Below are 22,357 nucleotides of genomic sequence, written 5' to 3'. Positions count from 1 at the left end.
CCTAACCACATTGCTGACCTTATGCTTAACCCTGACTTTAAATTAAGACCAAGAAGCACATTTTTGTTTTCATGAATTTTTACAATATTTTGACTTTGTGGCTGTGGTAACTAATGGAAACCGCTAGCAAGCTAACGTTAACTAACTAGGCAGGCAAGTTGGCTCACTTTCATGTAGTTAAGCGACTTATTTGACAAAATATAAAAGTGTATTATATGACCATAAGAATGACAGCCTGTTAATTCGTATTATATTTCAAACTGATGGGTGGCGTGTAAATAGATAATTCAAGTAAGTAAAATAATTTTGTGCCTACCTGTTTCGGTGGGAGTACTACTATAGCTAACTAGTCTCGAGCCAAGACGCTGATGATACCCGCTCTTTGCTCGAGGGAGATAGCAAATATTTCTATAACTAAACCAAGATAGACCACAGCCTGTCGTTTCCAACGGGAACTGATTAGTAATTGTGGGCAGAACAAGAAAAGAGGTGGGCAGAACCAAGCACGATCTAGCGAGATCCTATTGGCGCGTTGTAGCTCATCTGCATATTTCCGTTAGTGACGCTTCCTCTGTGAAGTGCGCGTGTGCAATAATTCAACTCGCCTTTGCACCCCTTATAAACAGCGCGATTTTTAAAAACTTAATCCACCTTGTTCATAACATATTCTAGTTTTGGGAACAGAAAACTGTATTGAGATAAAATGTTTCATCGATGAGAAAATGTGCAGAATGTCGGCCAAAATCCATCTCGCTCCATCTTCTCCACTGCCGGCCAGTCAGCTTCCTCTCACTACCATATTTGGTAAAGAGTGGAAACGCCAAGCGGACGCTTCACATTTATACATCCGGTGAAATATCTGTCTTATTGTTATATCTGTGGAGATAGATTTGCCAGCAACTCAAAACATTATTAGCATGTTTTTCGTTTTAACACAAAAATAATGAATGTATTGTAAAAATCTATTTCGAATCAAGCTGCTCGATAGACCGTTCGTTTATGTATTTGACAACTAGCTAGATATCTAAGCCATAGGCCAGCTGATTGATTGGTGTGCCGCGCGTTGCGGCTGCCTCTTGACACCAAAACGACTGGCAGGTTTCAAAACAACATGCATTGAGTGTTGGCTATACAAAGGTACATGAAGATGTTATGCGTTATTTGAATATCCTATAAAACGATGAGTGGGGGGGAATTATTGGAAAAAATATTACAATGTTTAACAGGTAAGAGCTCACAACCGTAGTCTAGCTGACACGTTACTACACAGCGAGGATAAAGAGACTGTGTAATTGTGTAAAACAAACAAAAAATATCAAACATTGGGAGTAAATATTTGTCTTGATTGCCAGTAATCATGTGCTACTATGACTGTGGAGTAGCTATAACTATCCGCAAGGTGTTCACAAACCCAAATGTGATCCAGACAGAGAAAAAAAGAGACGTGTGTATATATACATTGAATGGAAATGACCATCTAACATGTCAATGTTTTCGATTTTAATAAAATAACCATTTCAAACCGGCGATCAGTAGCGTCCACCCAATCTTCTACCTATAATAAACTAGGTAGATGATCATCAACTCGGGATTTTTCATGCCGCCTATCTGGGACAAACCACTTTCACTTGCGGGGGAAGCTTATCACGGTGACAAAAAGTTTATGAAAGATCACGGAAGTATAATGAAATTATTTCTTACATTGTGCATGTTATATTATATCCCTAGTTCTACACTGGAAAAAATGTTGTGCAATTAAAAAGTGCACTCATTAATGCATTTGTGTCGTTCTTGTATTCCCTCTCAAAAAAATGGTTTAACCTACGTAGACCAAGGAAAATGGCGACTGTGGAATGGATGGAAGACGAAAGTGAGCAATAATTCAATGCAACGATTGAAGTGCATATCGTTTGCATTTACACCGTTCAAAGGTAACGTTTCAAGTCTTCTCTAACAATATTGTCACCTCTCGGTATTGCTCAAACATGTCCGGCGTTTTTTGTGTGGTTTTGGTGGAGGTTTTTGTTTTGGTATGGACATTATGGACTGGGTAACGTTAGGCTATTACAAGCGTCCAACAACAGGAAGATTTAAAGAGAAATAAAGCACCTTTGGATCTTTATGGGGCTCGAGGAACTATGTTGGTGCTCGAGTGTAAAGGTTGCGCTTTGTTTTAGCATAGCTGGGCTACAGTTCTGCAACGCATAGCTAGAAAGTTAACTATAGAACGCACAACTGTCAACTGCTCATCAACAACGTTACCCATTGGTCTTGAGCAAGGGGTGACCGATTAGCATTTTATTATAAGATATATGTTGTGACATGCATGCATTTATGGCTTGTTTGACAGGTGTCCTTAAATGGGCATATTTAGCCCACTCATCGCTCACCGTGCTGTCGTCATGTACATGAGAAATTACATTTTTTTTTATATTAAAAATGTATCTGTATATAGTGTTGTGGGTAATCAAACCCTCATGGGATGCTTACCAGGGGTGTATAGAGCCCCACAGTGGAGGTGTCATAATACCCATAAAACCTAGCGGGCAAAGAGGGAAATTGTTTTTCCACCATTCATTTTTCACATAGGGGATTTTTTAAACACTTAAAATAAGGTCTGTGTTTTGTGTAGGCTTACACTGGCGTGACGTTTTGATAACCATCTAAATCTCTCTTGGACAGGGTGACTTATCAATATATTTGGGTCTATTTACTCTCAGATTCGAAATGCTCATTAACATCAAGGAAGACATCATGCAAGACTACAGATCCCTGCAAGCTCCTAGCTGAATCATTTCTCGTTGAAACCTTTGCTAAACAGGTATTGTGTCAAACTTGCACAAGACATTTCACAGAATTCTCAGTTTAAAGAAATCTTGCCAATTTATTCATTACTACTGTTACCAACCGGTGTTCCATTTCGCTGACGACCCTCCCAGCTCCGCCCACTGACATCCTATTAAGAAAACGAGCAGAGAGAAAGAATTCGTCACCCCTCATAAAACCGGGGAAGACCAAGGACACTGGAACACCACACCAACCAAAAAAATAGAAATGTAAATATTCAACAATATATATAACAGCAACAAAATACTGCTCTGGTTAACGCTAACCCATCTGCCACAGCCAACCTTGTCCTCCCCAGACCTCAGCAACCTTTGTGCACAGGAAGCAACCTTAAAGAGGGGGAGGGGAAATGAGGACAGCAGGGAACCGATGACAGGACAACACAAACACAAAATAAGCTGTAGCTGGTCACGTAAATGACACGCATACGTCACAACTCTGGGACCACACGCATAAGAAAATGCGTGTCCACTGATCAATAGGACCAGACACGTTCAGGAACAGGGTGCACGAGAGAGAGCGTCAGTAACGGCATTATCAGACCCCCTGTTGTGCAGCACATCGAGATGGAATGCCCATAAAAACAAACACCATCTCATTACCTGTGGTTAGGACACATCATAGACATCAAGGTGAGAGGGTTATGGTCGGCGTAGACCACTTTAGGTACAACACCCGACTTGATATACACCTCAAAGTGTTGTAGCGCCCATATGAGTGCTAGCACTTCTTTTTCCGCCACGGAGTTGTTCAACTTATAACAGTTAAACTTCTTTGAAGATAAACTAACGGGCCTCTTAACACCGGACACATCTGCTTGCATCAGGACTGCACCTGCCCCCACCTGATTTGCAGAGGAATGACGAAGCCATGCGAGGAGCAGCCAGCACCGAAGGTGAGGTAAGAAGCCTCTCTGCGTCATCAAAAGCCTGCGACAGAGAGGAGACCAGACTTAAACCGACTTAGCTTTCAGCAAATCTGTCAGGGGAGCGACTATGGTAGAAAGTTCCTACTGAAACGACGATAATAACCAATCGTTCCCAAGAAACGCATCAGTTCTTTAGTGGTTGGCAGTGGAAAAGCACCAATAGCTACCACTTTAGCCCGAACAGGACGCGCACCTCACCCTGCCCAGCCACCTTACCAAGGTACGTAACTGTCACCTGAGCAAACTCCCACTGTGCCAAGTTGATAGTGAGGCGACCCACAGCCAGGAGGTCGAACAAGGCTTGAATACGGGACCGATGCTCCTCAAGTACCTGCTTCAACCAATACATCGTCCAGACAAACAGTGCCCCCGACCAGACCGGAAACAACCCTATTCATAAGGCGCTGTAAAGTGGCAGGTGCGTTCCGCTGGCCGAAACTCATAACCAAATACGAGTACAGACCGGAGGGTGTAATAATGGCAGAGATTTTGCGTGCCTTACGCGTCAGTGGCACCTGCTCACAAACTTTGCTACTCCGACCTGATCAACGCAGTCCTCCATCCGAGGAAGAGGAAATTAATTTGGCTTAGTGACACTATTTACCTTACGGTAGTCCGTACAAAATGTGTTTGTCCCATCCGGTTTACTGACCAAGATACAGGGAAAAGCCCAGCTGGAGAAAGAAGGCTCTGCAATATCACTCTCCAACATGTACCTGATCTCAGCATCCAGACAACGCTGTTTCTCTGAACAAACTATAGAACCGCTGACGGATGAGGTCAGCATCCCCAACGCCAATATCGTGTTCTATCAAGTTTGTACGTGTCGGCGTATCAGAAAACAAAACTGGAAAACTCAATCAGACTAACCAACTCGTCTCGCCTATCTAAAACATCCAGTTTCAGAATTGTTCAATCTACCCTGCGGTATGCAATCGTTGGGACCAGGGACATCCTCACCATGCAAGGGCATAGCATGACAAAAAAGAAGAACCCAGCGATGTAACAGTACCGAACAAAAGCTTGCCGCCATTGGACTCTGGCGCAGTGGAAACACTTTCTCTGGATTGATGGATCATGCTTCACCATGTGACGAATTTGGGTTTGGCAGATGCCAGGAGAATGCTACCTGCCCCAATACATAGTGCCAACTGTAAAGTTTGGTGGAGGAGGAATAATGGTCTGGGGCTGTTTTTCGTGGTTCGTGCTGGGCCCCTTAGCTCCAGTGAAGGGAAATATTAACGCTAGAGCATACAATGACATTCTAGATGATTCTGTGCTTCCAGCTTTGTGGCAACGCCATTTCCTGTTTCAGCATAACAATAACAATGCCCCCGTGCAGAAAGCGAGGTCCATACAGAAATGGTTTGTCGATAGGTGTGGAAGAACTTGACTGGCCTGCACAGAGCCCTGACCTCATCCCCATCGAATACCTTTGGGATGAATTGGAACACTGATTGCGAGCCAGGCTTAATCGTCCTACATCAGTGCCCGACCTCACTAATACTCTTGTGGCTGAATGGATCAAGTTCCTGCAGCAATGTTCCAACATCTAGTGGAAAGCCTTCCCAGAAGAGTGGAGGTTGTTATAGCAGCAAAGAGGGGACCAACTCCATATTAATACCCATGATTTTGGAATGAGATGTGTGACGAGCAGGTGTCCACATACTTTTGGTCATGTAGTGTATTATGAGACTTGTTAAGCATATGTTTACTCCTGAATGTATTTAGGCCTGCCATAACAAAGGGGTTGAATACTTGGTCACTAAAGACATTTCAGTTTTTAATTTTTAATTTAATTAATTTGTAGAAGTTTCGAAAAACATAATTCCACTTTAACATTATGGGGTATTGTGTGTAGGCCAGTGACAAAAAAGTGCAATTGAATCAATTTTTTTAAATTCAGGTTGAGGCACTATATATGAAATGTAATCCAACAACATATCAAACATTTCTGTAAATCAGTCATTTTATTTACAACTAGGCTAAATAACAGTAGATTTCTTCTCCATTGTGAAAGTGTTTACAATATCAAAAGTGATCCTTATCTACAAAAATATAAACTCAACATGCAACATATAAGGAAGTCAGCCAATTGAAATAAATTAATTAGGCCCTAATCTATGGATTTCACATGACTGGGAGTACAGATATGGATCTGTTGGTCAAAGATACCTTTTTTAAAAAGATAGAGGCGTGGATCAGAAAACCAGTCAGTATCTGGTGTGACCACCATTTAACTCATGCAGCACGACCCATCTCCTTCACATAGAGTTGATCAGGCTGTTGATTTGTGACCTGTGGAATGTTGATCCACTCCTCTTCAATGGCTGTGTGAAGTTGCTGGATATTGGCGGGCACTGGAACATGCTGTTGTACACGTTGACCCAGAGCATCCCAAACATGCTCAATGGGTGACATGTCTGGTGAATATGCAGGCCATAGAAGAACTGGGACATTTTCAGCTTCCAGGAATTGTGTACAGATCCTTGCGACATGGGGCCATGCTGAAACATGAGGCGGATGAATGGCACGACAATGGGCCTCAGGATCTTGTCACAGCATCTCTGTGCATTTAAATTGCCATAGATAACATGCAATTGTGTTTGTTGTCATTAGCTTATGCCTGCCTATACCATAACCCCACTGCCACCATGGGACACTCTGACATCAGCAAACAGCTCGCCTACCTGACGCCATACACTTGGTCTGCGGTTGTGAGGCCGGTTGGACGCAGTGCCAAATTTTCTAACACAACATTGAAGGTGGCTTATGGTAGAGAAATTAACATTAAATTCTCTGGCAACAGCTCTGGTGGACATTTCCACAGTCTGCATGCCAATTCCACGCTCCCTTAAAGCTTGAGACATATGTGGCATTGTGTTTTGTGGCCTTTTATTGTCCCAAGCACAAGGTGCACCTATGTAATGATCATGCTGTTTAATAATTTTCTTGATATGCCACACTTGTCAGGTGGATGGATTATTTTGGCAAAGGAGAATTGCTCACTAACAGGGATATAAACAAATTTGTGCACAACATTTTAGAGAAATAAGCTGTTTGTGTATATGGAACATTTCTGGGATATTTTATTTCAGCTCATTAAACACGGGACCAACACTTTACATGTTATATTTTTGTTCAGTATACAGTACAAGTAAAAAGTTTGGACACCCCTACTCATTCAAGGGTTTTGTTATTTTTACAATTTTGTACAATTCTCTAATAATAATAATGACGACCTCAACTATGAAATAACACATGAAATCATGTAGTAACCAAAAAAGTGTTAAACAAATCAAAATATATTTTAGATTCGTCAAGGTTGCCACCCTTTGTCTTGATGATAGCTTTGCACACTCTCTCAATGAAGCTGGTCTCTCAACCAGCTTCATGAGGAATGCTTTTCCAACAGTCTTGAAGGAGTTCCCACATATGCCGAGCACTTGTTGGCTGCTTTTCCTTCACTCTGCGGTCCAATTCATCCCAAACCATCTCAATTGGGTTGAGGTCGGGTGATTGTGGAGGCCAGGTTATCTGATGCAGCACCCCATCACTCTCCTTCTTGGTCAAATAGCCCTTATACAGCCTGGAGGTGTGTTTTCCTGTTGAAAAACAAATGATAGTCCCATTAAGTGCAAACCAGTTGGGATGGCGTATCGCTGCAAAATGACGTGGTAGCCATGCTGCTTAAGTGTGCCATGAATTCTAAATAAATCAGACGGTGTCACCAGCAAAGCACCATCACACCACCACCCCATGCTTCACGGTGTCCTTTAGTAGTGGCTTCTTTGCAGCAATTCGACCATGCCAAGTCTAGGTCTAAGAGGCTTTTAAACAGCTTCTACCCCCAAGCCATAAGACTCTTGAACATCTAATCAAATGGCTACCCAGACTATTTGCGTTGCCCCCCTCCCCCCTTATTTTATGCTGCTGGCACTCTGTTTATCAATTATAGTCACTTTAATAACTCTACCTACATGTACATATTACCTCGACTAACCGCTGCCCCCGCACATTGACTCTGTACCGGTACCCCCTGTATATAGCCAGACTTGTTATTTTACTGCTGTTCTTTAATTATTTGTTTTATTTCTTATCTTTTTGGGGTATTTTTCTTACAAGCCATTAACCAACAATGCAGTTAAGTAAGCATTTCACTAAGGTCTACACCTGTTGTATTCGGCGCATGTGACAATTTGATGAAGGCCTGATTCACGCAGTCTCCTTTGAACAGTTGATGTTGAGATGTGTCTGTTATTTGAACTCTGAAGCATTTATTGGGGCTGCAATCTGACACGGAACCCAAACCGGCTGTGCGCGTGCGCCATCGTGGATAAATGTATTTTGTCCACCCACACCAAACGCGATCACGACACGCAGGTTAAAATATCAAAACAATCTCTGAACCAATTATATTAATTTGGGGACAGGTCAAAATGCATTAAACATTTATGGCAATTTAGCTAGTTAGCTTGCACTTGCTAGCTCATTTGTCCTATTTAGCTGGCTTGCTGTTGCTAGCTAATTTGTCTTGGAATATAAACATTGAGTTATTTTACCTGAAATGCACAAGGTCCTCTACTCCACCAATTAATCCACACATAAAACGGTCAACCGAATTGTTTCTAGTCATCTCTCTTCCTTCCAGGCTTTTTCTTCTCATGACTTTATATTGCGATTGGCAACTTTCATAAATTAGGTGCATTACCGCCACCGACCTCGTCCGTCTTTCATTCACCCACGTGGGTATAACCAATGAGGAGATGGCACGTGGGTACCTGCTTCTATAAACCAATGAGGAGATGGGAGAGGCAGGACTTGCAGTGCGATCTGCATCAGAAATAGAACTGATTTCTATTTTAGCCCTTGGCAACGCAGACGCTCGCGAGCAGTGTGGGTGCAATAATTGAATAACACGCGAGCGGTGTGGTCAGCCAGTGAGGTGCAGTTAACTCCAATGAACTTATCCTCTGCAGCAAAGTGATTTCTGGGTCTCCCTTTCCTGTGGCGGTTTCATCATAGCACTTGATGGTTTTTGCGAAATTTTCCGGCTTGACTGACCTTCATGTCTTAAAGTAATGACGGACTGTAATTTCTCTTTGCTTATTTGAGCTGTTTTTGCCATAATATGGACTTGGTCTTTTACCAAATAGGGCTATCTTTTGTATACCATCCCTACCTTGTCACAACACAACTGATTGGTTCAAACGCATTAAGAAGGAAAGAAATTCCACAAATTAACTTTTAACAATGCACACCTGTAAATTGAAATGCATTCCAGGTGACTTCCTCATCAAATGAAATTTTATTGGTCACATGTTTAGTAGATGTTATTACAGGTGTAGCGAAATGCTTGTGTTTCTAGCTCCAAAAGTGCAGTAATATCTAACAATACACACAAACCTAAAAGTAAAACAATGGAATTAAGGAATATATAAATATTAGGATGACCAATGTCGGAGTGGCATAGACTAAAATACAGTAGAATAGAATACAGTATATACATATGAGATGAGTAAAGCAAAAATATGTAAACACTATTAGTGACTAGTGTTCCATTATTAACCTCTCTTGGACGGTTCACACTATTCAACAGCCAGTGAAAAATCAGAGCGCCAAATTCAAAACAACAAAATGTCGTAATTCAAAGTCCTCAAACATACGACTATTTTACACCATTTTAAAGGTACACTTCTCCTTAATGTAACCACATTGTCTGGTTTCAAAAAGGCTTTACGGCAAAAGCATAAAGTTAGATTATGTTAGGACAGGTACAACACAAGAAAAACCACACAGCCATTTTCCAAGCAGGAGAGGGGTCATAAATACCAGAAATGCAGCTAAAATTAGGCACTAACCTTTGACGATCTTCATCAGATGACACTCCTAGGACTCAATGTTACACAATACATGTATGTTGTGTTCGATAAGGTTCATATTTATATCCAAAAACAGCATTTTACATTGGCGCGTGATGTTCAGAAAATATTTTGCCTCCAATACTGCCGGTGAATCAGTACAACAATTTACAAAAATACTCATCATAAACGTTGATAAAATATTAAATTGTTATTCAAAGAATTATAGATAACCATCTCCTTTATGCAACCGCTGTGACAGATTTCAAAAAAGCTTCACGGGGAAAGCACACTTTGCAATTATCTGAGTACAGCGCTCAGAAACATACACCAGGCAATACAGATACCCGCCATTTTGGAGTCATCTAAAATCATAAATAGCATTATAAATATTCACTTACCTTTGATCTTCATCAGAAGGCACTTCCAGGAATCCCAGGTCCACAATAAATGTTGTTTCGTTCGATAAAGTCCATAATTTATGTCCAAATACCTCCTTGTTGTTTGTGCGTTCAGTAAGCTACTCCAAATGTAGGAAGCGCGCCCAAAATTTCACGAAACGAAGTCCCAAAAAAGTTCTATTTACGTTCGTTGAAACATGTCAAACGTTGTATAGCATCAATCTTTAGGGCCTTTTTAACATAAAACTTTAATATTCCAACCAGACGATTCCAATGTCTTAAAACGTTTTGGAACACAGATGCCTCATCACGTGGACGCGCGCCACAAAACTCATGACATTTTCTGAGTCACCAACTTCCTGGCCTTCTTGTTTGCTCTCTGTTCACTGCAAAAGCCTGAAACTAGGTTCTAAAGACTGTTGACATCTAGTGGAAGCCTTAGGAAGTGCAAAATGAACCCAAAGTCACTGTGTGTTAGATAGGCAATGGCTTGAAAAGACTACAAGAACCAGATTTCCCACTTCCTGGTTGTATTTTTCTCAGGTTTTTGCCTGCCATATGAGTTCTGTTATACTCACAGACATCATTCAAACAGTTTTAGAAACTTCAGAGTGTTTTCTATCCAAATCTACTAATATGCATATTCTAGTTCCTGGGCCTGACTAGTAGGCCGTTTTAATTTGGGTATGTTTTTCATCGGCCGTGAAAATACTGCCCCCTACCCAAGAGAGGTTAAAGTAGCCAGTGATGTATATAGGGAAGAAGCTGGTTGAGAGAATGCAAAGCTGTCATCAAGGCAAAGGGAGGCTACTTTGAAGAATCTCAAATATATTTTGATTGTTTAATACTATATGATCCCATATGTGTTATTTCATAGTTTTGATGTCTTCACTATCATTCTACAATGTAGAAAATAGTCAAAATAAAGAAAAACCCTTGAATGAGTTGGTGTGTCCAAAATGTTGACTGGTACTGTACATAAATACAATTGAGACCATATTTTGCAGCAGCTCCCAGAAGTAATGTTTTTTTTGCTGTGCACCAACAGCAGGCACCATTGGTGGTGGTAGAGAGTTCTTAAAGGAGAGGTACCATATTTGGCAAGTGTAGCCAGCTAGATGATTGATGGGCAAAGTAAACAACTTTCTCTTTTTTTTTTTTTTCTTTCCTAGAGTTCAGCTGCAGAAATGTCTGATCTGACCGGTATTGATGAAGAAGAGAAAGATGCAGATCCTGTGATTGACCCTTTAGATCTCTTTCAAGATCTAATGAGAAATCAGACGCCCTTGTTTATAGAAACATTGGACAGACCTCGGACTTCTCCTCTGAGAGAAAATAGCAGTGTCCTTGATGTTCTCTCAAACACAAATGCGTTGTCTGTGAATGAACCTTTACACCAGGCCTTCGAATCAGATGAACTCAACAGCTTGTCAACAGAAAAGGAGGAGGAAAAGAGTATTACTCAGTTGAAGACTGTGCAGGACATTGACACTACAGGGATATGGGGTTTCGATGTAGAATCTTCAGAGAACTCAATGGATAATTATGAGGGTCCCCTGAGCTGGGACCCTCAGAGAGAATTCATGCAGTTTCTGTGGGACGACCACGATGATTCTCCCATGGAGGAGCCACCAACGGCAGATCCTCCCCCAAACAGCCAAAGGAGGAGGAAACGCAAAATGGACATGGTGGTCATGGTAGATCCCTCAGAGGAACTGTTCTCTGATTTGAGCCTCAAGTCAACAAAGGGCGTATTTGGTGAGGAGGATCTAGAAGACCCTGTTCCCATCAACAAGGTCCAATCCTTGAGAAAAAGCTGCAAACCTCAATCGCTGACAAGGAAGAAAGCACCGTATCCCAATGGAACTGTAGAGGCCATCAAGCAACTTATTTTCAACGCGCCTGCAAGAAATCCACATGAGAAAAGCGTAGCTCACAGGCTTAAAACACTGAAAGGGAAACTGCTGACTGACTCTTGTTCAGAGGAGGAGCCGCTGTTTTTTCCTTGCACAAAGTGCAACATCAATTTCAAAGAGAAGAACCATTTGCACCGGCACATGAGGACTCACACAGATCCGCCCAGTCTGATCAACATTCCAAAGCCTTTTATATGCAGAGAGTGTGGACAGTCGTTCCGCTTTCGCAATTCTCTCCTTCGTCACATGACCATTCACCAGGAGAGAAGAGAGAGACTCATGGAGGAGATCAAGGGCATGAATGAATTGAAGGATGAAGGCACAGATGCAAGGCTACAGTGCCCCCAGTGCACTTTTGGAACAAATTGTCCGAATACATTTGTTCAACATGCCAAGACTCATGAGAAGGACAAGCGGTACTATGACTGTAAGAATTGTAACTATATGGCTGTGACTGTGTTGGAACTTGAGAGACACATGAACAAAGAACACAGTCTCTGTAAAAACCTGGACGAACCAGATAAACCCAGAGTGTTTAGGTCAAAGGAAGATAAAACACCTCATTCCTACTCCTGTAACCATTGTTCTTATGGCACCTCAAGCAAAAACATCTTTAAAAATCATCTTGAGATTCGTCATAATCAGACATACGAGGAATATGACGTTTTCCAGAGTAGAGATAGAAATGAGGATGCACAATCGCCTTCTGAGAAGCACTTCCCCATTAGGAAACCCACAGTAGTAAATTCATTTTCTTCAGAGCTGACATCAAAATTATCTGTGAAAAAACTGGCTTTCAGAAAAAGAACAGATTTGCCTTGTGATTCAAATGACATTTCTGATCTTTTCAAAAAGGATAAGGTAGTTCACAGAGCGCAAAGAGGCTTCAAGTCTCAAACCACAGAGTCAAAACTTGACAAGTCAATAAATAATCTATTGTCTCGACAAAGACGTGACAAGCAGAGGAATGAAAAAAATGATGTCACCACAGGATTTTTTTTTGTCGAGGGCACAAATGGTGACCATAATCATGATTTTGGACTAACATTGACAGGAATTTCAGAAAATCCAACTTCTTCTTCAAATGGCCACAAACATTTATTGGCATCTAAGTTGGAGAAAAATATCTTAAATTCTGGCTGTGATTCCAGTATAAGTGAAGGTAATAGTGCAGACCTCAACAGCAAGCATGTCTCTAAACTTGTCGTAGAAATGCCAGTTATGAAAAAATCACCTTCCAAAAGAAAAATGTCCACCCCTTATCGCAATACTATTGACCAGGACTCTTACTTAATTTTACCGAAACATTTGCAAAGTCAGAAAATGCAAAATATGGTGGAGGAGATGGAAGACAGTGATAATAAGGATGTCTTTCAGTATAGTGATGACACCACAAATGCCACCAATAAAATTCTCGCTAAAAGTGAAATCAAGCAAGAGAAACCATACATTGGTAATTCCTTTAGCAGAAGAATGTCTATGAAAGGAGTCCTTGGAACCTCTGAAGACCTGTTTGAGAAAGGTCAAGACAGGAATTCTCAGCAGAAGCCTGTTGTCAAGGAAGAGTGCATAGAAACACAGGTTTTTGGAGAGAACCTTGCGCCCAACTCGGTGCCACTAAGTGAATCCTTTTTAGATGCTGATTCAGAAGGGGGTGGGGAGCGGAAGACCTGTCCTTACTGTCCTGCAGAGTTCGAGTCAGGTGTGGGATTATCCAATCACGTGAGAGGGCATCTGCATAGAGTTGGACTGAATTACAATGCACGCCATGTGGTATCACGAGAGCAGGTGGCTTCTCAAGACAGGAAACCTCGCATCCGTCGAAAGATGGGTGCAATACAACTGAAAAAAGGTACTATTTTCCATTATCTTTTTCCTTTATTTTCCTTGATCTAAATTAAGCATTGGGGGAAAAAATCAATAAATCCAGCCATTAGGTTATTCTCTATCATCATCAAAAAAAGTGGTTTATAACATGCACAATTAGAAGCATCGATCTATATAGATCAAGCGTGATTAAGCCCCCACCTGCTGATCTGTACGAAGTGTGAGCGTCCCACTGGCGATGTACTTTGCTGGACATGATAGCTGTTCTTGGTGGCGCATCATTACTTCAAACGCATTCCATCGTGGTGTTATCGGTTGGCCTACTACTGGTAGTACCGGTAAAATGTAAGTTATGAATCGTAAATCAACGTACAGCTGACACACTTTGATTTCATCAATAACATTTGACTTCAATTTGGTTGTCAAATACTATCAGCTTGCACTGCGTCTTTGCTGATGAATGCCCTGATCTCTGGCCAGTGAATTGGTAAAATTACATTGTTGTTCCGTCTATTAATCACTTCTAATAGATATGAAAATGATGCAATAACCATGAATTTAACCGACTGTTTATAATGAGGGATGTCCCACGTTTAACCTGGACACATAAATAAACTCAGCAAAAAAAGAAACGTCCTCTCACTGTCAACTGTGTTTATTTTAACCCCTGTGCGGATACGGGACGGACATCCAGCGAAATATCCTATCGCCATTATCATAACAAAATTTAATAAAAATAAAAAATTCAATTTCTTTTTTCAATTTATATCGTTTTATAGATGCACCTCTCCTGAATCGAACCACGTTGTCCGATTTCAAAAAGGCTTTACAGCAAAAGCAAAACATTAGATTATGTTAGAGGAGTATATCGTAAAAGTAGCCACATAGCCATTTTCCGACCAACCACATGCATCACAAATAACCAAAAAACAGCTAAATGCAGCACTAACCTTTGACAATCTTCATCAGATGACACACCTAGGACATCATGTTACACAATACATGCATTCTTTTGTTCGATAAAGTTCATATTTATATATAAAAACAGCATTTTACATCGGTGCGTAACGTTGACTAACTATTTTCCCTCAAATGCATCCGATGAAACAGCGCTACAATTTACTAAATTACTATTCGAAAACATTTTTAAAATGTAATATTGTCATTGTAAGATTTATAGATGAATATCTCTTGAAAGCACCTGTAATGCCAGATTTAAAAATATCTTTACTGGGTAATCACACTTTGCGATAAAAGGGGATGCGATACTCAGAACAATAGGCTAGCAATAGCAATAGGCTAGCCATCTTGGAACATTCGCATATCAAATCTAGTCTTGTATACTGTTGTCAATAATCCCTTACCTTTGATTATCTTCATCCTTAGGCACTTCCAGGAATCCCAGGTCCACAACAAATGTATTTTCGTTCGAAAAAGTTCATCCTTTATGTTCCATTAGCTTGTTGTTGTTAGCGCGTTCTGAAGGCTGCACCAAAAGTTCCGACGTGCGCGGGGCTACTCTTTCAACAAAATGCATTTTTTTCTTATTTAGGTTCGTTCAAACATGTCAAACGTTGTATAACAAAAATCTTTAGGGCCTTTTTCAACCAGAGCTCCAATAAGATTCGAGGAGGACGATTGCATTGTGTTTCAAAACATTTCGAAAGGGGAGGGTAACCAGGGGCGCCGGCGTCATAATGGTGATGGCCCTCTCCGTGTGACCACGTTCCACAGCGTGTCATTCTGTCAGTTTTCACAGTAGGAGACTCAAATCACTTTGTAAAGACTGGGGACATCTAGTGGAAGCAATAGGAAGTGCTCAATGAACCATAGCTCACGGTGTGATTAATAGGCAATGTGATGAAGTTGAGTTCAATTCAGAATTCAACATCCTGTTTCGATCTGTCTCGGGGTTTTGACTGCCATATGAGTTCTGTTATACTCACAGACACCATTCAAACAGTTTTAGAAACTTTAGGGTGTTTTCTATCCACAAGTATTAATTATATGCATATCCTAGCTTCTGAGTTTGAGTAGTAGGCCGTTTAAAATGGGCACGAATTTTTTTCAGAATGCGCTGTGGCGCCCCCTATCCTAGGCGACCGTCAAGAGGTTAAGCAAACTTAACATGTGTAAATATTTCTATGAACACAACAAGATTCAACAACTGAGACATAAACTGAACAAGTTCCACAGACATGTGACTAACAGAAATAGAATGTGTCCCTGAACAAAGGGGGGGGGGGTCAAAATCAAAAGTAAGAGCCAGTATCTGGTGCAGCCACCAGTTGCATTAAGTACTGCAGTGCATTTCCTCATGAACTGCACCAGATTTGCCAGCTCTTGCTGTGAGATGTTACCCCACTCTTCCACCTGCAAGTTCCCAAACATTTCTGGGGGGAATGGCCCTAGCCCTCACCCTCCGATCCAACAGGTCCAAGTCGTGCTCAATGGGATTGAGAACCGGGCTCTTTGCTGGCCATGGCAGAACACTGACATTCCTGTCTTGCAGGAAATCACACAAAGAACGAGCAGTATGGCTGGTGGCATTGTTATGTCAGGATGAGCCTGCAGGAAGGGTACCACATGAGGGAGAAGGATGTCTTCCCTGTAACGCACAGGGTTGAGATTGCCTGCAATGACAACAAGCTCAGTCCGATGATGCTGTGACACACCGCCCCAGACCATAACGGACCCTCCACCTCCAAATCGATCCCGCTCCAGAGTACAGGCCTCGGTGTAACGCTCATTCCTTCGACGATAAACACGACTCCGACCATCACCCCTGGTGAGACAAAACCGCGACTTCGCAGTGAAGAGCACATTTTGCCAGTCGCAACTCGTCAGTGAAGAGCACTTTTTGCCAGTCCTGTCTGGTCCAGCGACGGTGGGTTTGTGCCCATAGGCGACGTTGTTGCCAGTGAGGACCTGCCTTACAACAGGCCTACAAGCCCTCAGGCCAGCCTCTCTCAGCCTATTGCGGACAGTCTGAGCACTGATGGAGGGATTTTGCGTTCCTGGTGTAACTTGGGCAGATGTTGTTGCCATCCTGTACCTGTCCCGCAGGTGTGATGTTCGGATGTACCGATCCTGTGCAGGTGTGACACGTGGTCTGCCACTGCGAGGATGATCAGCTGTCCGTCCTGTCTCCCTGTAGCGCTGTCTTAGGCGTCTCACAATAGGGACATGGAAATGTATTGCCCTGGCTACCTCTGCAGTCCTCATGCCTCCTTGCAGCATGCCTAAGGCACGTTCACGCAGATGAGCAGGGACCCTGGGCATCTTTCTTTTGGTGTTTTTCAGAGTCAGTAGAAAAGCCTCTTTAGTATCCTAAGTTTTCATAACTGTGATCTTAATTGCCTACCGTCTGTAAGCTGTTAGTGTCTTAACGACTGTTCCGTAGGTGCATGTTCATTAATTATTTATGGTTCATTGAACAAGCATGGGAAACAGTGTTTAAACCCTTTACAATGAAGATCTGTGAAGTTAATTCGTAAAAATCCAAATATCTTTGAAAGACAGGGTCCTGAAAAGGGGGCATTTTCTTTTTTTGCTGAGTTTATTTTCAGAGTAGCTTCCCCAACACTGCTAAATGGATTAATTTGCCCAAGTTTATCATAGGACATGAACAGAATGCGTGAGTGATTCGTATTTCCTGCAACTTTCTGAAGAGGCAATGAGAATGCCCCTGTGTGTGGGTGTGTGTGTGTGCGCGCAGTATGCATGTCTAACACTTTGTATAGCCATTAGCGATGATGCTAATGAAAACAGTCTTCTGGTAGATTGAGAGGCTTTCCCAAAAACCTTCTCAATTAAATGTTAACTACAAAGTAGCCTATGCTTACCTGGAATATTGATATCATGATTATTTTCATCAATCTAGTGGCTATTTGTTTTGCAAACTCTACCATCACATGTGCACTAATAAAAACGCAGCTTAACAGCCTCTTGCTCGGTGCACACTTGAATTAAAGGGTAACTACACCCAAAAATCATTCACAGACCTCAAAAGTGGACTCCAATTGTGTTGTTTTTCTAGTAGTGTGATTTTGAGAGCGAAAAAATGGGGAACCAGAAACCTGGAAAAACAAGAGAAAATGGAATCGGACAAAAAAGAAAAGATTTTATAGGGCCCTACCTTATAATAATTTTAAATACATATAGGCTATGTTAATTTGTTCATTTTAACCTTTAATACATGTTTCAAGATAATGTGGGCTATTTACTTCATTTTTCAGTTTTAATAAAATACATAATTTGAAGAACAAACATTGCGGCAATGCATATATTGCAGTAAAACTGTAAATAAGTGAATTTAAAGTTTTTTTTTTTAGGATTTCACATTTTGTGGTCGTGTCTTCCAAGTTGTTGTTTCCGCGGGTCGCAAATAGCAAAATTAGCATGACACAAGCTGAATTAAATGTAAAAGGCATTGAAAATAAAAAGCGTTGGGTACACACGTTAACATTTCGCAGAGATACGCTTGTTTTTGTGAGACGTCTTTGAAAAATAACAGGAACATCGCATTAATATGAACAGCGTATACTAAAATATGAAAATACTTGTTTCAAAATCATCATCTTGCTTACCTTTTTTATATATTGTTTTATGTCCTCCGGATTTGAGAAGAACGATGACGAGTTCAATGGTGAACCTGTCTGTAACCTTAATTCTCACACAGCATCCAGCCTAGCTGATGCCATGCTATTTTCCTGATTTATGACCACTTTTTTTTCTGTGTTCTCCATTTGTTTTAAGCACCCTAATTTTGACCATTTCTATAAGGGTAAAAACTCCAATAGGTTTAACGGATTATGATAAGAGACATGAGGTTTGGACCATTTGTTTTCTTAGAGGATTATCTACACAATTAACATGTTATTTGAACCATTGTTCAAAATATGCGTTTTTGATTGGACACCCTACAATACACTTTCAGTCATTTAAATTGTAAAGTCTTAATACACATTACCACAACACATTTTTCCAATATGAGAGGTAAACTCAAACTATTCATTAATTTCACTGTGTATTTCGGATGGAATCAAGACATTAGAATGTACCAGAGGCCACCAAAATAGAGCCCCTTCGGCAAAAACTCCTCGCTCTCCGGCCCAGGGAACCTGGCTGGTTACTTATAATATTTGGCTTGCTACTCTATGTACTTGTGGAAAACATTACTCAATAATTCGTTTTTTTTGTCTTTAATTTTGAATGGGGATGGGAACTAATTTCCTTGGAATACAAAATGTTTTGACCAATTATTTCTGCTGTGTTGCTATGTTTTCAGCACCCAAGTTTGTGTCTGAGGGCGCTCCTGTCCGAGGGCACTCCTGTCCACTATGTGGGGACTCATTTGATAATAAAACTGGGCTATCTAACCATGTTCGGGGCCATCTGAAACGGCTCGGAAAAACCATTGCCACTAAGTCCAAGTCCCCAATGTTGTTGCTCCGGGAGCTGATGCGTGACAAGAGAGAGTTCCAGAGAGCTCTGCAGATTCTGGGCAAGAAACGGATCCCCTCCCATTCCAGAATCCCCTCAAAGCAGGTCACCTCTAATCACCTGACACCCCCTAAACGGAATCCCATTCAGAACCTCTACAACAATGCCAAACCACTGGTGCCCATGTATTCTCTATCAGGGGAAACATTGGATAAGAAACAGGCAGAGACTAAGTTGGAGGTAAAGGGTTCACTCTCGAGTGCCTTGATAGGAATTCTGAAGAAGAGGAAGTGTCAGGAGGACTCGAAGTTGAGGACTTCATCTCAAACGGCAAGAAGCGCCCTGGCAGTTTCCTCCACCAGCGAGTACAGTAGAGGAGCACAAGTCAACTCAACACTCTCAAACTCTACATCGGGTGAGACCAAGGCTAAATGTAAAGTTTGGGATAAAGGGCTGTTAACCAAAGACAAAATATTAGCATGAAAGATGTGAATGCCAAATGGATTATGTTTGCGTGCAAAACCATTGCCGATGTGGTCAAAAATGTGACTTGATTTTCATTCAATATTGTTTCACAGAGAAAGGTGAATTCAACAGGAAGGTGTGTGTCCATTGCAAGGCAACCTTCCATAGCGGTGTTAGTCTGTCCAATCACTTGCGGGCATACGCAAAACGAAAGAGCACTGCCTTGCTGGAGGGAACAAGTAAGTGCCTTCGCGTCATCAGCGGCAGATGTTCACAAAGTAACATCACTACTGCACATTTCTTACAGCCTTACTACTGTACAGTGAACACAATGATTTCCTTAATGTCACTGCCTCACACAGACTCCCTGCCTAAGTGCACACATGGTCACCAGTCAAGACTGAACTTACCTGAGCCTATTGCTCTGCCCTGTTCTTAATGTTTCAGCGTATGACTGTAAACAAAGGAGGCAGAGATCAAGGCCTGGTTCCAAGAAGAAGATGTCCCCCACTATGCCACACGCACCGGAGGAGATGTATAGACTAACCTGCAGGTACTCTGTACCTCATCTTATATGCCACAAAGTTTGACCACATACTCTCTATGCCATTGGTGTAAATTATTGTATTTTATTCATTTACATTTTTACTACTCAGATTTTAAGTTGGGGCGAAGCTCTATTCAATGCATTATTTGTAGTGATGCTTTAAAAGGAATGTTAAGCTGACCAAAGATATTTGCTTTCAAAGAGTTGGTTGAAGCGTCTAAGTGTCTTTGAGGCCCACTTCTGAATGGGGGGGTCTTACTGTGTTTGGATCCTCTGCAGATTCTGTGACCTGGTCTTCCAGGGCCCCTTGTCGGTCCAGGAGGACTGGATAAAGCATCTACAAAGGCACATTATGAACGCCAGTGTCCCTCACACAGGAGCAGGCATGAGGGAGGTCACCTCACTGCCCAGGGACCCGTCCTACCCCACCTCTGACAGACAGACCCCGTCACTGGCAACTCACACTGCCTCCTAAGCCAAGGTTTAAAAAAAGTATATATTTTGGTTCAGCTGAGTGTATGTGTTTGTACATGGGATGTTCCTTCAGTTTTATACAGTCATAATTGAAGAAAAAAAATGGCCACTACTACAACACACAATTTCAGGAGTTTGACTACCTAATCTCTTAAAACACATTTTTATTTTTGGTATATTGTTACATTTTATCAGCATTTTAAATGTCCCATGTTAGGAATATGATTCCATGTGGGCTGACTGTTTTCTTGTGTTTATGCAGTAATGTAGTGTGGAAGCCATTTCCAATAGAGACAACTCTTACCTCAGATTATTCAATTCTCTGTCCATTTGGTCCAGTTTGGGAGCACCCTTTATCTGTATAATAATATATTTACATTTATGCTACACATGAAAATGGGACAAATACAATCCTCTTCTGTATTCAAATCATGATCATATTGCTACCATTTGTTTATGTGTGGAGGGGATTCTGGGTAAAAAAAATTGATAGGAAATCTGCCTGAGGATTAGTTGATGACTATCAATATCGGTAAGTATGGCGTGTGAGTTAATCACAGAACTTAAGGTTCAAAACACGGATGGCTTTTTTTGGGGGGGTGAGAGTGTCACAAACAGCAGTTATCTGCATATTAACTCAAACTCCTAAATGAATAGGGTTTATCAGTCACAGTTTGTGTTCTCGATGATGATGTCACAGCGTGGATTGTTGCTGCCTTTCATGAATAACTGTCACCTGTATTTAATGTTTTTAAATAATTTGCTTAAATGATTATCATACCGATATTATGCTGAAACAATTTTTTGACGTTCTAAATAAAACTATGGTTTTGTCATCTGGATTGACCTGTTGGTGTTTTCTTTAGCAGTGGCCCACTGTTGTACTGAACAAAAATATAAACGCAACATGTAAAGTGTTGGTCCCATGTTTCATGAGCTGAATAAAAGATCCCAGAAATGTTCCATACACCAGTGGTGTGAAATGCTTCAGTAAAACTACTTTAAAGTACTACTTAAGCAGACTCACTAAACACATACTTTGTTTGTAAATTGGAGTGTGCCTCTGGCTATACGTAAATGAATAAAACAAGAAAATCATGCTGTCTGGTTTGCTTAATATAAAGAATGTGAAATGATTTATACTTTTACTTTTGGTACGTAAGTATATTTTAGCAATGTCATTTACTTTTGATACTTACTGTAAGTATTTTTAAAACCCAATACTTTGACTTTTACTCAAGTTGTATTTTACTGGTTGACTTTCACTTGAATTATTTTCTATTATGGTATCTTTACTTTAACTGAAGTATGACAATTGGATACTTTTTCCACCACTGCCATACACACAAAAAGCTTTTTTCTATCAAATGTGTTTTTATCCCTGTTTGTGAGCATTTTATCCTATGTCAAGATAATCCATCCACCTGATAGGTGTTGATAAGAAGCTGATTAAACATCATTACACAGGTGCACCTAAAAGGCCACTGCAGTTTTTTTAACACAACACAATGCCACAGATGCCTCAAGTTCTGAGGGAGAATGCAATTGGCATGTTGACTGCAGGAATGTCCACCAGAGCTGTTGCCAGATAATTTACTGTTCATTTCTCTACCATAAGCCAGCTCCAATGTTTTTTTAGAGAATTT

At 41.1% G+C, this 22,357-nt stretch overlaps 2 protein-coding genes across 5 annotated transcripts in view; one reads left to right on the top strand and one right to left on the bottom strand.

The window, feature by feature from the left end:
- The window catches only part of LOC106568985 (putative ATP-dependent DNA helicase HFM1), a 29,248-nt gene extending 28,769 nt beyond the window's left edge, over positions 1-479 (bottom strand). Inside the window, exon 1 of one of the 2 annotated variants that reach the window (XM_082960732.1) lies at positions 317-479. The gene's annotated coding sequence lies outside the window, so the exon portion shown is untranslated. The remainder of the gene's footprint in view (positions 1-316) is intronic. The other variant, XM_014139915.3, reaches the window with a different exon arrangement.
- A 389-nt stretch (positions 480-868) lies between these two features.
- On the top strand, positions 869-21,553 carry LOC106568986 (zinc finger protein 644). 3 transcript variants are annotated; one of them, XM_014139917.3, is made up of 8 exons: positions 869-1,137; positions 1,830-1,931; positions 2,721-2,821; positions 11,210-13,805; positions 19,071-19,640; positions 19,804-19,929; positions 20,138-20,243; positions 20,517-21,553. In XM_014139917.3, exons 2-8 carry the CDS (start codon positions 1,886-1,888, stop codon positions 20,710-20,712), a joined length of 3,741 nt encoding a protein of 1,246 aa, XP_013995392.1. In that variant the 5' UTR covers positions 869-1,137; positions 1,830-1,885; the 3' UTR covers positions 20,713-21,553. The 3 variants fall into 3 exon arrangements, with proteins under 3 accessions (XP_013995392.1, XP_045549830.1, XP_045549829.1); XM_045693874.2 differs by lacking the exons at positions 2,721-2,821; positions 11,210-13,805 and having other exon boundaries at positions 879-1,137; XM_045693873.2 differs by lacking the exons at positions 869-1,137; positions 2,721-2,821.
- Positions 21,554-22,357: the final 804 nt, after the last annotated feature.

This window comes from Salmo salar, chromosome 14 (genome assembly GCF_965601325.2).
Source record: "Salmo salar chromosome 14, fSalSal1, whole genome shotgun sequence".
Classification (NCBI taxonomy): domain Eukaryota; kingdom Metazoa; phylum Chordata; class Actinopteri; order Salmoniformes; family Salmonidae; genus Salmo; species Salmo salar.
The sequence above is the reverse complement of the archived record's forward strand: the minus strand, read 5'-3'. Positions and strand labels throughout refer to the sequence as shown.